Source organism: Rattus norvegicus, chromosome 1 (assembly GCF_036323735.1).
Source record: "Rattus norvegicus strain BN/NHsdMcwi chromosome 1, GRCr8, whole genome shotgun sequence".
In the NCBI taxonomy this organism is placed as follows: domain Eukaryota; kingdom Metazoa; phylum Chordata; class Mammalia; order Rodentia; family Muridae; genus Rattus; species Rattus norvegicus.
In genome coordinates, this window is record NC_086019.1 from 168,918,376 (window position 1) to 168,934,416 (window position 16,041).

Genomic DNA, 16,041 nt, shown 5'->3' on the forward strand with positions numbered 1-16,041 from the left:
ACCTGTTCACAGTCATGGTCCCTCCTTTAAGGAGACATCACAAAGGGACTTTCATAATTTCACAACCAGCAACAAGATGAAACACAGGACATAGGCTAAGGAAACGAGATCAGATCTAGAACTTCATGTTGGGAGAAGCTTACTGAGAGCTAATGTTTTTCACAGCCCTTAATGATGATTCTTTCTCAGATTGTTTGGTAGGGTTACAATTCTGCAATAACCACCAGTTTAACCAATCTTTATAGTCAACTTATGTGTATGTTTCCGTGTGTGTGTGTGTGTGTGTGTGTGTGTGTGTGTGTGTGTGTGTGTATGTGGTACATGTACATGATTTTGTGGATCTGTGCATGTGTGTACATGGATGCACCTGCATAATGAAGTCAGAGTTAGATGGTAAGTGTTTTTCTCAGTCTCTCTCCATCTCATATTTTTTGAGAATGGGTTCCTCGCTGATCCTTAGCTCACTGACTTAGGCTGGCCAGTGAAATGGCACATCTGCTGTCTCTGTCCCACAGTGCCTGCACTGCAGACATTTGACTAACTGAGCTTTCTCTCCAGTCCAGCATCTCTTAGTGTTTTTATATATTGTTCCCCTGAGTCAGAAGGTTTGTTTATTACAGGGCTGGCATGGGCACTATCAAAGAGAGTTAAGTACCTAGACACAAAGATCATGGAGGGCACACTGCTACAAGTTCATTGTTCACAGGACACCTAGTGATCTCATTGAACTTCAAAGTCGGCCTGAGACACCCCCAAGCTTTTCTGCATGGTCTCCTTTCCTCATCCACATAGCACACTAGCCCAGGAGGATGCTACTATTAGTATTAGTGTTGACAACTTCAGAAGCATTAGCTTCACAGACCATGAATGATGTGTTTAATTTTCTCTTCAACATTCAGAAATTGCTATGCAGCCATTCTAAGTACTAAGTCTCCCCATCCTCACTCCAAAGCTAGAGCAGTGTGTCACTGTGGAGGCTGGAACGGTGGCTGGAAACTGTGGGTTGAGGGAAAATTCTTAGTAGAACCTTCCCGAATCTCAAGATTCCCCCATTCTAAGTACTATCCTTGCTGTTGAGTCTGTCTTCTTCATAGCTAACATAAACCTTCAAATTCAAAGGGTAAATTCTTGAGTTCAGCCTAGACACAAGGAATACAGTGTCCTGCTTGTAGTATTAGGTTCTGTGAAATGTGATAGTTGGACCTGTGCCTCTGAGTGCTTTGTGTCTTCCTCTTAGATCATTTAACATGGAGCCACTGTTTCTAAACCTCTGGCTGTGTTCTTATCTTTCTCTTTCCTGAACTTTCATGGAATTTACTACACTGTTGTGGAGATTAAAGAGAGTCGGGTCACAGCCAAGAGAGGAGCCTTCCTGCCTACTAGGCAGTCAAAGAAGTGTCTTCTAGTAACCATCAAATCCATTCTTTTCTGTGTACATCTAGAACTATGACTTGTCTCTTACAGCTGAGATTCAGCAGAGCCCCCTCACCCATGAAGCACAGAGTGTCATGTAGGGTGGGGAACATCAATGCTCAGGGATCACCTCCCAGTACACACTCTTCTTTTTATTATGATATCCTTGTCCCAAAGTCCAGCCTCTGCTTCATCAAGTTCCCACAATTTCAAGTCCTTTAAAATTTTTTATCATTCTTAGTTATTTATTATATAATTTCAGCAGTTGTGTGTGTGTGTTTCTTTACCCAGTCATAGGTAAGATTAATTAGATTCCAAGTGTACTGAATCATGTTCTGGGAAGTCTCCCCTCAGTAAGACAAAATTCCACTTTTCAGGGATTGAGTGGTCTTACAGTGCAAAGTATTCAGTGCAGTGACACAGCAATGAAAGGATTATAATTGAGAAGAAAAGGAGACATGTCAGACTGCCCTACAGAGCTCAAGAACCACTTGACAAAAGACAGATGGCTTGGACTGGATCTGCATGGCTGTGAGGGAATTATAGCCCAGTGCTTTCTGCCTTTTACTTCCTGCTTAGAAAGTTAAATGCATTTCTCTCTTCAGATTCCAGAAGACAAAGGCTTTTCTGGTTTTTGTAAGGTTCACAGAGGACCAATTAGTAATACAAACAGCTCCTGGTTTTTATTCTGGACACACAAGCCATAGACCAAAGAGGGAGCTGATCATTACCCTACATACCCATGATAATGCTCCTATAAAAGCTATGAATACACTTGCCAAATGCATAATGGTACTTTTGCTTTTCTGCTGAAAAATGAAGAAGCAGGCTTGCATCAGAAGAGGATAACTAAAAAAGAGAATAAACTCTCTGTGTGTAGAGTACTAAGTACTGATGGGAGAATTTGTGTACTTGGATAAATTATCATGGAGCACTCAACTGAACTACCTCTATTCCTTTAAGATTAGGGAGAAAAAAAGGAAAACTTAGGAGATGTGCTCTCATAGGAAGTTGGTATTTGGTAGTTATTATACAATGTCTCAGGGCACTGTTACAGTCATTACTGATTTATGAAAAAGTCACTCAGAATGATCTATTGACGTGCAATCTAAAAGAATTCTGTTATGCCTGAATCTTTATGGGTTTATTTCTGAGCCCTTGCTGAGATCAATACTGTTTCAGAGTATACCTGTCTCAATACAGAAAGTCATGAACATATCATACCAAATTTTTATTGTAACTATTGAAGAGTGAATCAGATGAAGCAGACAAAACCATGTGATGGCTTTTCTATGCCTACCATTAGCATACACAGAGGCAATAGCAATGAATTACTACAATACAACAGCAAGAGACAGAGTAATAAAGAGTTTAAAACACAAAGGACACTTTACTACCAAGAAAAATGAAAAGGTATTTGAAATTTTATTCTTACCCACCTTTATCAGCAATGTTAATAATGGGACATATAATTTATAGAATAACATGAATGTAGATTTTGAATATGTTACTGGCTAAATATTTATAACAAATTGCATAGATAACATTACTCATTTTACTGTTGGATAAGAAATCAACTTTCATTCTCTATCTGTGCCCTGGAGTTAATCCTGTGGCACAGTGCTTTGTACCCAAATCCCACTGGAGGGAACTAGTCTCCCAGTTGTGCTGTCACTCTTAAGTTCACAGGGGAAATGAACATTTTTGCTCCAATAACTGACCAAAGAGGGACCCACCAGAAGACAGGAGGGCTCAGGAATCATGGAGCAATTGTGAAGAGGTCCTTCCAGTCTCTATCTGCGCCTGGTTAACTAATTAACTAATCATGTAACACAGCTCTCCTTATCCAAATCCTGCCCAGAGAGAGCTGGTCTCCCAGGAGTGCTGACACACCCAAGATCACAAGCTCATAAGCTAACAGGCTCACAGAAGGAACAGGATCCACTTAGAGATAGCAAAACCAATACTAAAGCTCAATGTATACATTGTCCCTCACACAATATTGCTGGGAGACTTCAACACCTCATTCTCAAAAATGGTCAGATCATGGAAACAGAGACTAAACAGAGACACAGTGAAACTAACAGAAATTATAAACCAAATGTATTTAACAATTATGTATAGAACTATAACAAAAAAAGAATATACCTTCTTCTCAGAACCTCATGGAACCTACTTCATACCTGACCATATAATCTATCACAAAACAGGCCTCAACCAATATAAGAAGATTGAAATAACCCCATGCAACTTATCAGATCACCATGGACTAAGATTGGTCTAGAATAACAACAAAAACAACAGAAAGCCTACATACACAAGGAAGCTGAACAGAGTGGTACTCGATGGTAATTTGGTGAAGGAAGGAATAAAGAAAGAAATTAAAAACGTTTTTAGAATTTAATGAAAATGAAGGTACAACATACCCAAACTTATGGGACACAGTGAAAGCTGTGCTAAGAGGAAAACTCATAGCTCTGAGTGCCTCCCAAAAGAAACTGTAGAGAGCATACACTAACAGCTTGAGGGTACATCTGAAAGCTCTAGAACAAAAAAGAGTAAATACACACAAAAGGAGTAGACAGATGAAATAGTCAAACTCTGGGCCGAAATCAACCATGTAGAAACAAAAAGAACTATACAAAGAATCAACAAAACCAGGAGGTGGTTCTTTGAGAAAATCAAAATAGATAAGCCCTTAGCCAGACTAACCAGAGGGCTCAGAGACAGTATCCAAATTAACAAAATCAGACATCAAAATGGAGAAATAACAGAAATTGAGGACATACAAAGAAAATCATCAGATCCTACTACAAGAGCCTATATTCAACAAAACTGGAAAATTTGGATGAAATGGACAATTTTCTAGACAGATAGTAGGTACCAAAGTTAAATCAGGATCTGATAAACCATATAAACAGTCCCATAACTCCTAAAGAAATAGAAGCAATCATTAAAAGCCTGCCAACCAAAAAAGACCCAGGACAAGGTAGGTTTAATGCAGAATTCTATCAGACCTTCAAAGAAGACCTAATACCAACACTCTTCAAACGATTCCACAAAATAGAAAGAGGCGTGATGCCCCAGTGTAGGGGAATTCCAGGGCGGGGAGGCAGGAGTGCTTCTATCCACCTTATAGAAGCAGGAGAAGAGAGGATGGGATAGGGGGTTTCTGGAGGGGAAACCAGGAAAAGGGATAACATTTGAAATGTAAATAAATAAAATATCCAATATAAAAACAGAAATCAAAGGTTAGAAATTTTAAGTAGTCAGCCAAAATTTTACACTCAAATATGAAATAGACATAGTTTTCACTTTTAAAATAAATTTATTTGTTGTGAAGAATTAATAGAGAGGGTTGTCATTATTGGGTTCAATCAGATCTATTTCAAAGATTATAAGACACTGAAAGAATTTTTACAATGACGATAAATCAGAATGGTATAATAAAGAAGAATTGTAAAATATGGACAATATTTTCAGGGTTGGGATACTGTTGTGAGTCTTTGTGAAGGAGAGGGCACTGGAATCTGGATTTCAGTCCATGAGATGGACCAATTTAGATAAAGGAAGGAGCAGAGAGGAGCACAAATGTCCCACGTAAAGTAGGCCTGTGCAATTGTGTGATATGCAAGTTGGGGGCCAGCTGTGGTTGTGCACCCTCAGTTTCCTCCCTAGGGTGTGCAGAAGCCACTGTACACCAGGCTGGAAGGTTGAAGCAAATTCCAGAAAGGATGGGGCCTGCTGGATCCCCATCTGTCTGGGTACTTGTCTGAGGAAAGCCTTCTGCAGAGATTTTAGTGATACAACTCTTAGAGGATACTCAATGAAATATCTCAGAGTTTAGCTGAAATAGCTGGTGTGCATATACTTTATTTGGGGTGAAGAAAGTCTACATATGAACCTTAGAAAGTGGAAAGGAATTTTATAGGGGAATGTAAAACCATTGGCTAGAGTTTAAAGTACTGAGAATGCCTCATTTGCATGAGAGGCATTCCAATAATCCCAGGCACTTGATGGGCATGTTCTTGTTGGGAAAGAAGAAGTGAAAACTGTAAGTTTGCCAAAGAATAGATAACATTTCTCCAGTAGAAGACTGGAGGTGTGGCTCCCCAGATAAAGTCAGACAGAGAAGAGGAAGCCCCACTAAGAAAAGGGAGTCCTTAATTTTGCACAGAGCTCAGAGGAGCTATCCAAACAAGGTAGATTACAACCTTAGATAGGAAGCCAGATTTTCCAACATGATTGTATAATTAGAACATCGTTCCAATGGTGATAGCAAGACATTTGTGTGACTGGAAACGCACAACTCCTAGGATGCAGTACAGTGAAGACTCTCAAAATCTGCCATGCCAGTGTGCACTTTATTCCGTGCATTGTATACACCAAAGTGTTTTACATATAGGAATGGCATAGCAGTGGCAGAATTTTAGGAAGATTCTGTCTTCAAGGTGGAGAAATGATTAAGATGAGACAGAACAAAAATAGAGGTATAATAGAAATTTTCAGGTGAGAGAAACATGGAGTGTGTACTCAGGCAGTAATACAGGGGGCTGACAAAAAAATAATGGCTGCTGGAGGTTAAAGGTAAACTCAATGGGGAGTGTTGAAAAGACAAAAGTATCAGTTGTAAAAATTAGTAAAGACAGTTTTCAATGTGGAAACATAGATAAGGATTTATTCACACAAATATTGACATAACATAGACAGGCAAGTGTAGGATGACTGGGAAAGATGGGTCAGCCAGCAGCTTTGAATGTTGGGTGTAGGAGCTTAGGGATGCAGAGAAATGCATTTGTGCACTGAAGATAAACTTGGAATGAAATGAAGTGCATTAACCAGTTAAAACCATGTAATGAGAAGTCACAGAGGAAAGAGGAAGGAGGAGATCCTGAAACCCTGGAACTGACAGGTAACGAGGGAGAAGATGTGGGATGCAGACTCCCCCAGGAACAACTACTGAGTGCTGTGTCATGAGGCTGCAGGAAAAGTGTCAAGGTGACAGATGACTCAGCCTTCAGCACTGCTTACACAGTCAACGTTATGATTTCAAGTTGACAGTTTTGAAACCAGTCATTGAGTGTCAGAGTTAGCATCTCTCTCAAGGCAGCTGTGTTCAGTGTTTACTCTTAACCCATATGTCAGATTCAGTCTAGATCAGTTGTGTGGAAGACTCGTCTGTAAACATTTGTGTCCAGAACTGATTTTCTTCCTTACATCTAATTCCATTCCCTCGTGTTACAGCTTAAGTCACTGTGTTCTTCTGATGAGTATGATAGGTCTATCATGTAACTTAGCTATATCAGTCCTTAACAATAAAGCCTAAGACTCCCTTACCCCCTCTAACTTCTTCCATATTGCCCCAACTTCCTCTCAATTTATTTTTTTCTTTTTGAGATTCTAAAATAATTACAACATTTCTCCTGTCCCTTTCTTCCCTCCAAACAGACCCGTATGCTTTTTCATGCTCTTCAAATTCACAGCATAGTTTTTTATTAATCGTTATTACATGCATATATACCTAAATATAACCTGCCCAGTCTGTATAATATTATATATGTTTTCAGAACTGACAATTTAGCACTGGACAACCAATTGGTGTGTTCTTCCCTGGAAAAGACAACCTCTCCCACTCCCTTTCCTCAGTTGCCTGTAGCTCTGTGTAGGGCTGAGACGTTATTGGTTTTTATCCATCCATTTTGGCATGCCTTCTGCTGCCATGATTAGGGGGAAAATCGAAAAATAGTGGATGACATTTGACTATGAAAACAAATCCTGGAGTTTTTGTGGTGGGAAACTTTATCAAGCACTGTAGTAGAACAAATAAATAAATCAACTCACTTGTACTTGGGATGGATCATGAGTGGACTCAGCCAGTGTCAAAATTCAGATGAAAATTTCTAAATCCAGGATTGGAGAGATAGCTCAGTAGTGATTTCTGCTTTTGCACAAAACCTACGTTTCAATCCCAGCACCTACATAGAACCTAACAACTATCTATGATTCAGCATTCAGGACCAGAAACTGTCTTCTGGCTTCCACAGACATCAGGAAGCCTGACAGGGAAAACAATTAGACACACATAATAAACAATATTTTAGATTTAAAAATAGGAAGTGTCTTCCAAATATAGTATAAAGTGAGAGTAGCCTCGGCTATAGGAGGGTAAAGTAGAAGAGATGAGAGCAGGGGTGAGGGAACAGGAGGGAGAGGGAGAAAGATATTGATCTAGAAAGCCACTGAAAGGCACATTTGCCAAAAATAAATGAGTTGTGCTCAGAATAAAGAGCTCCACCTCAAGAACCACACATTGTCAGTGTTTTGTCCAAACTATCCCTTCATGGCAAAAACAAACAAACAGACAGACAGACAAACAAAAGACCAGGCAGGGCTCTACCACAATGACTCATAGGAATGGATAAGGACTCTGTGTCCTTTACAAATCCTGCTGGTCTTTTCCTGCAAGTCACGGAAGCTTGCATCCATTTTCTTCATAACAATGTTTCCTTTAAAACAGCAGTAAAGAATTTGAAAGTGAATGTTTCTTATACTGCCTAAGATGTTTGTAAAAAATCAGAGTCAAAATCATTTAGCCTTCAAAATTTTAATTCCTTTTCAATATAAAAGTGATTTCCTATTTTCCCATTATTTATTATGAGATCTAAAGGTGGCTGGGTACCTCTTACCACCTCCTCAGCAAGTTCTGAATTCCCTGCTTAATCTCCCTGGTTCTCACCCCATACACAATAGGATTAAGAGCTGGGGGGATGAGGTGATGCAGGATGTTAAGCAGGATGGGGACATCCGGAGGAATCCTCTCCCTGGCCAGGTTAGTGATGACCAGCACCAGCAGGACTGTGCTGAAGAAGAGGATGAGGATGAAGTGGGAACCACATGTGCTCAGGGCCTTGGCCACAGCTCCCTCTGCTTTGATCCTGAGCACAACACGGAAGATAAAAGAGTAAGAGAGGACAATGAGGATGAGGTCAGAGCCCAGCAGGGTCCAACCTGCTACAAGCTGATATAGTTTATTGAAGGTAATGTCATCACAGGAGAGCTTGGACACTGACAGGTTGGTGCAGATGCAGTTCTTGATGATATTATGAGCGCAGTACCTTAGTCTGGCAGAAAGGATGGGAACAGGGAGAGAAAAAAGGGCATTCCGGCTTATAATGAAGATGGCAGCCCTAACCACAAACTGGTCAGTGATGATGGACGGATACTGCAGAGGCTTACAGATGGCCACATAGCGGTCATAGGCCATGACCATGAAGGTGCAAGACTCCATCGTCAGGAAACTGTTCATGACAAACATCTGGAGGAAGCAGGCAGAGAAGCCGATGGATTTATGGTCAAACCAGAAGATGGCCAGGACCTTAGGTATGACTGTGAGGCAGAGCACAATGTCTAGCAGGGACAGAAGGCTGAGCAGGTAGTACATGGGCTCATGCAGAGAGGCCTCCATCCTGATGGTGATGAGAAGGGTGGCATTGGCCCCCATGGCCAGGAGGAAGAGGAGGCTGAGGGGCAGGGACAGCCAATGTTGCCAGGTCTGGTAGTTGGGAAAGCAGATGAGGAGAAATTCAGGAGTGGGAGCTTCAGAGTTGTTATTGGATAATGCCATGGAAGAAATGCCAATCAAGCCAGAAATCCAAAACTCACATAATGAAGTTAGTGAAATTATACAGAAAAGATATGTTCTAGATAACGTAGAGCTCAAGTTTCCATTCAGCTTGAACCTGCCCCAAAGAAGTTTTAAAATCATCATCATTATCATCATTAACTTATCAAAAAGCTCTGTACTTAATACTTCATATTCACTAATCCATTCCCTTCTTTGAAAAGACTCTTCCTGAATGGCTTGAAAGATGGCTACCAGTGAAAGCCATCCAAAATCATCCCTCACTTCCATAAAGAAGAGCATAGGCAAGCACATCAGTGCACACACACACACATACACCATACATACACACATGCATGCAACTTGTAAATATTTTTTAAAGATTTATTTGTTTATTTTTATATATGTGAGTACACTGTAGCTCTCTTCAGACACACCAGAAGAGGGCATCAGATCCCATTACAGATGGTTGTAAGCAGCCATGTGGTTGTTGGGATTTGAACTCAGGACCTCTAGAAGAGCAGCCAGTGCTCTTACCTGCTGAGCCATCTCTCCAAACCGAAAATTTTTTAAAAAGAAAAGAATTAAACATTCAGTATTCTCTATTTTTCAATGTCATCTGATCAAGGTAATGTGGCACAAACTAAAGAAATAGAAAACACATCTTCTATGCCAACACAACAACGAAATCGACTGTTTTAGTTTTCATGGCAGTAAGAATTAAACTTTCCTAAGAAATAGGAATGGGGAAATAAGTTTTAATGGCAAGAAAATTAACTTGTTTTAGACAGGGAATTTTTTTTCTTTTTTATTAAGAATAGTTTTTTATATAGTATATTTTGTTTATGGTTTCCTATCATCCCACTTCCTTCCAGATCCTCTCCCTACATGCCTACCCACCCAAATCCTTTCTATCTCTCATTAGAAAACAAACAGCAGCAACAAAAACAGAAGAGATCAAAACCAACAAAGAGGAAAAAAGAGCCAATTGTAAAGCTGAGAGACACACAGAGATGTAGACACACACACACACACACACACACACACACACACACACACACACACACAGAAATCCCATAAAAACACAAGATACTGGGAAATTTGCAAAGTATTTGCATAGTTTTCCAACAGTTACTGCAACTATACTGTGCCTGAAAATGAGAAGAAAATTAAAGTTTCCATATGAAAATGTGCTTTTTTGTATTAGGAAAATTAAAAAGAAATATTAGCATATAATACCATGGCAGGGAAATAAAGCATTTTTCAGAGTCTGAATTTTAGACTAAGAAAATTTAAGTGGGTTGATAGCCATGATGTCAGAGAAAAGGAAATATGTGATAGGACATAGAAGTAGAGAACACTGGAAAGGATGTGTCTGTGTGACCAATGAGAATTCCTGTGTGCAACAGAAACAGGTACAGAATATCAAGTATCCCTCCAGTACTCTTTTCTCATGAGAAAGTTTCCACACTAGAAACCAATAATGAGAAACCACTGTGGCTTTCTGTTAGGTAGGTGGGTAATGGAACAAAGTTCCTATTATAATAGCAGGAATTTCCCTATATATTTCCACAAGATACAAGTGAGGCACCAACAACAGTACCATTTTCGTGTTATTAAATGAAAGCAAGCATCAAGTCAATGGAATAGAAATGACCTTTCCTGTAAATACATTATATATATATATATATATATATATGCATACACACATATACATAGATGATAGATAGATGATAGATAGATGATAGATAGATAGATAGATAGATAGATAGATAGATAGATAGATAGATACCATGAATTTGAGAGAGAAGGGGGATATATGGGAGAGGTTGGAGACAGGGAGAAGGAAAAATGATAGTTATATAATGATTTAAAATCCACTATAAAAATTTAAAAGAAAAAATGGCTCTTCCCCTGAGATAGAATAATATTGGGAATATTTGTAGAATTCTTCAGAAACAAGTGGAAAATGTCTTACTGTTTTGATTTGCTTTGGAAGGTGATTTTTCCAGATCACTTGTTCTTCAGAAAACAACACTTTTGTTTGACTCCATGCAAGGATGAGTCTGTGGCTGATCATAGGGCAATGTTCTTTGGAGTTTTGGGGGTTTTTTTAATGCCTGTGTGTGCGCGCGTGTTTCTGTCTGTCTGTCTGTCCATCCGTCCGTCCGAGACAAGCATTCTCTGTGTAGCCCTGGCTGTCCTAAAACTTATTGTGAAGACCAGGCTGACATCAAACTCAGATATCCAACTGCCCCTGCCTCCCAGGTACTGGGATCAAGAGTGCACACCACTAGATCCAGCTCAGAAAATGTCCTTGAAGTAAGACCCTTAAAATGGCTACTTTCTTCTACAATGACTCCCATATCAGTTTCTTTTCTTCACTCTACCCTTCAGAATATATTTTGTCTTAAATCTTTCAGGAATGTACTCTCTGTACCTACTGATGGGTCTCATAATGACATTTACATTCAAGTGGATAAATACGGTTCTTTGACCATGTCGATCCAAATAACCCATCTTTTCTCCCCTCTTCTCACTCCCACAGTAAAGCTTTCCTAATAGGGATAGAAGTTCTTCAGTACTCTGTAAACTATAACTCCTTCAAAAGGGAATTCTGGATGTTTAAAACTAAGCATGTTTGAGAAACATAACCAAAACTTTAGTTGACATCTATCAAAAAAACAGTAGAAACTCACTAATAAGTTTAGGTAAATAAGCCTACATAAGAAGCCCTTTACCTAGTAACAAATTTGTCAAAGCTTCCTTATACATAGAAACCAATCATCCCAGAATGTGGGATCCACATTCTAAACTTTCACCTGTTAGGGTTCTAGTTGTTTCTTTTTAAAGATGACTTGGGAACTAGACTGTATCAATATCCTGTTTCTGCTTCTGTGCCTGTGCTAAAGAGACCTGCATCAGAATTTAATACCTTGCAAGTGCATCTAACTCTTCCCTCACACAACATTTTTGAGTTGTGTCCAATTCATTGAAGATTTTATACAGAAAGGAGGAATGGCTTTTATATTATATACCCTTTTCTATAAAATGTTTAAACAATACCAAACATCCTACCAGATCTCAGAAGTACCCACTTGGTAGCATCACCAGCGTGGGCTGAAGCCTTAAATCTTCTCCAGTGATGCTCCCCTACATTGGGAACATTTAAATGTTTTTCTCTTGCTTGTATAATCTACTACCTTTGCCTCTGCTGGGCAACTGGGAAACTCGAAATCTCATCACAGGTAGGTACAGCTCTAAATGTACTTAGTTAAACAAACTTGTGTGTTTACAAGACAAGCTCACCTGTTGATTGCTAGAACATCTGTCCCGTTGATTTCTGGAACACCTATCCTATTGATTTCTGGAACGTCTTGTCATGTTAATTTCTAGAATATCTATCCTATTGATTTCTATAACTCAGACTGTGATTTCTTTCTTTCTTTCTTTTTTGTCTTTCATTTAAATCTTTTTTTATTAGATATATTTCTTTACTTACATTTCAAATGTTATTACCTTTCCCAGTTTCCTGTCCATAAGCCCTCTTCCCCTCTCCCTCCCCCATACTGGTATTCCCCCATCCATACCCCTTACTGCCCCCCATTTCCCCCTGCACTGGGGGTCCAACCTTGGCAAGACCAAGGGTTACCCCTTTCATTGGTGCCCCAACAAGGCTACTTTCTTATTCAAAATAGCTTCATTTCAAGGAAAACTTGTAACCTCAGGATGTTCTGATTGGAAATTTTTCACATGAAAAAGATAAAATCTTCACACTCTTAAAATGTAAAGTTCACATATATCATTTGGTGGCACTCTCACAGGGGACAAGTAGAATTGTCTATGTCTGAGGTCCTCAGATCCCTGTACAATTAAGATCGGCAATATGCAGGGTGTGGATGGAAAAAAAGACTATTTTACAGTTTTTCCCTTTTTAAAAATTCTTCCTGGTTTCTAAAATTTGTTGGATTATGTTTTCAGAACCTATTTCTTACTTTCTCAAATATAAGGAATTTGTTAAAATAAAAATGTTAAATGCATGAATGCCAAGTAGATAAATGGTGCCCCTGTAAATGTCATGTGACAATTGAGACAAAGTCTGTGAGTGCATGATTTTGTAATTAAATGAATTAATAAAAATGATAAGCTGTTTCCAGAATTCATTTAATTACAATAATAAGATTAAGAAATGAAACATGATTGCTCAGTTTCAATGGGGACCTCAGTCTAATTTAGGTCTTGCTACACATGAACAGAAAACACTGGACCCTTGCTAAGATCTCCTAAACTCTTCCCACCCAAACTCTATGCTGCTCCTGTTACATCCTCTCACCCCAAACCAAAATTAGTGACAGCCAACCTTGCCCAATGACCAGCAGACAAGATGAGAGCATGTGCCCAATAGATGTTGAAATAAATAGGAGTGAAATATAGAGCTGAAACCACCCAGAGTTTTTGTTATGACAAAAAAATACTGTGACCTGTTTGAAGTGTAAAATTGTACCCTCCTGATTGTCCATTAATGAGGGAAGGGGAGCAGGGTCATGTGTCTAGGGTTATATTGTTCTCACACTCCTGCCCTCCAAGGCTAATGCACAATTCAACAAACTTGTAAAATAAACTGCCTTACATTTGCTACTCTTAGTCTCCAGTGATCTTATTATGAAGAGAGGATCTTTGTTTCTCAACATAGCTATTTCTGACATTTGTTACAATGTATTTAGAACATAAATTCTTTTATCATAAACATGCTTTATGCAATCATAAACTGCCATTAAAAACTTGGTCTTTGATAGGTGTGTGTGTGTGTGTGTGTGTGTGTGTGTGTGTGTGTGTCTACGTGTGTGTGTGTACGTACACCACTGTTTTTGTTTCTCTAGAGGTCAATCTGAAGATACACATAGACACTATAGAGAATCATGGTATATTTGGAAAGGGAAGCAATGAACTATAGGAGTTACTTTAGACTTTTCAGAATCTCACATGCTGGATGGTGTATGAACCAGTAAATAGTGATTAGTCTGGAAATGAGTACATGTAAGATTAAAGGGTCAGAAAATTCAGCCCCTGAATTGGGTGAGGAGCACAGATGATACCTCTTACCATGACCTCTCACAATAGGGCTGATTGGGTCCACCAGTCACAGATGACTCAGCTTTAAGTTGTAAAGAAATCACTTAGGTCAGTGTACCTTGCACCAAGATCTAAGTGCCTTGAGAGGTTAGCACCTATACTCTAATTCATATTGAAAGAATTCTACTTCCTTTCCATACCAACCTCCTAGACTCCCTCTTACTCCTCAGTGTCTCCTTCATGTAGATTCCCTGGCACTCCTGAGACTCACCAACTTCAGAAGCACCAGCCACTGTTCCTGGCTATTCACTGCAACATAGTATTATAGATGCTCTTCTGTGTGTCTTTTATCCCCTGTTGGCCATGGGGTTAATACTCTTATTAGGTAACTTAAAGTGGCCCTGTGGTCCATTTCCCAAGAGAAAAATATTACAAAATGCATTGCAAGTTTTAGAAAAGGTTACAAAGACCTGGAGAGTCTAAATACAGAAAAAGAAGATGTAAGCATGGTAAAAAACTGTACCAGAAACAGAGATAAATCTATTGTACAGACCTACTTTGTGTTTAGAATCTAAATGAGTTGAATTTGTGGAAATGGACAATAAAGTAGTAATTACTAAGGGGCTGAGTGTGGGGGAAGTAGAGAGATGAAGGTTGAGGATCCAAAGGCTCAGTAAGGAAGGATAGGAAAGCCCCAAAGGTCAATGAATAGCACCTTGACCAAGAACCCTTTACATTTTCATTAGCAATGCCTTCTTTCTTTCTTTCTTTCTTTCTTTCTTTCTTTCTTCTTTCTTTCTTCCTTTTCTTCCTTTTTTTCTTTCTTCATTACTTCCTTTCCTTTTTCTGTTTTTCAGATAGTGCCTCAGACCACAGTCATACCCTTGCCTCAATCTCCTAAAAATTATAGATTGAATCACTTCCATCAGCTAAGTGTTCTCAACACACACACACACACACACACACACACACACACGAAATCCTAGAAACTGTATGAAATGTTGGGTATAGGAATTATATGAAAGTTAGTACTCAGTAGTTCACTGTGCATAACACTCAAAACATCATATCATTTATGTAAAATATACACTCCCCTTTTGCCCATGCTCAGGATTAAGCTCAGAGGCTCATGGGTGCTAGGAAAATGTTCTGCCACTGAGTAACACTCTCAGTCCTAAATACATCAAGTTTCACTTAAAGATTTTCAAATGACATGGAAGGGATAGAAAGAAGGAGGACGACAAGAAAGGGGAAGTGATTGTAGTGAAGACGGTTGATGTTTTCATAGAAATAATTGAATAAAAATAAAACTACTCATTTATATATGTGAGACAAATTGAAACATGGAGCATTTAAATCATCTTTCCAATTCAAAAATCAGGCAGAAACATAGCCAAGATATGGAATCTCAAATCCAAATCTCACTGTGACAACAGTGAATATAAAGTGGCTTTCTCATGAGAGCATTTAAGCAGAGTTCCATCCTTCATTCTGTACAGAAGAGAAAGAATGAAACCTACTATTCATTACAACTGGTTTATTAACTGAGTGATTTATGCAAGTCATGTGGCTAAGAACTTAAATGAATTCATATAAGGAAGTATTTAGCCTACCTGTTAGGGATGTGGAAGAAAATGTAGAGCAAGTTATTCTAATGATCTCAGAAATGCATTCTGGTTGACAGTAGTTGGTGATGGAACCACAGGGTTCCTTAGACCCCTTAAGCCAACAGTATATAACAAAGTCAATAAAGAACATTCCTCAGAAACTATGAGAAGAGAACACTCATGGACCAAAGAATAGTCCTCTCTTGGCTAATGTACGTGCACTTAGCATTTGTTCTTATAAAAGCATAGCTCACACCTTCATTCCCAGCACTTGGGGGACAGAGGCAGGCAGATCTCTCTGAGTTCAAGGGCAGATTGGTCTACAAA

The 16,041-nt window shown here is 39.1% G+C and overlaps 1 protein-coding gene across 1 annotated transcript; it reads right to left on the bottom strand.

Annotated features, from left to right (window-relative positions):
- Window positions 1–8,095: 8,095 nt before the first annotated feature.
- Window positions 8,096–9,037, bottom strand: Olr193 (olfactory receptor 193). Its single transcript, NM_001000186.3, has one exon. The coding sequence runs from the start codon at window positions 9,035–9,037 to the stop codon at window positions 8,096–8,098; it is 942 nt and encodes a 313-aa protein (NP_001000186.1).
- Between the last annotated feature and the right edge of the window lie 7,004 nt (window positions 9,038–16,041).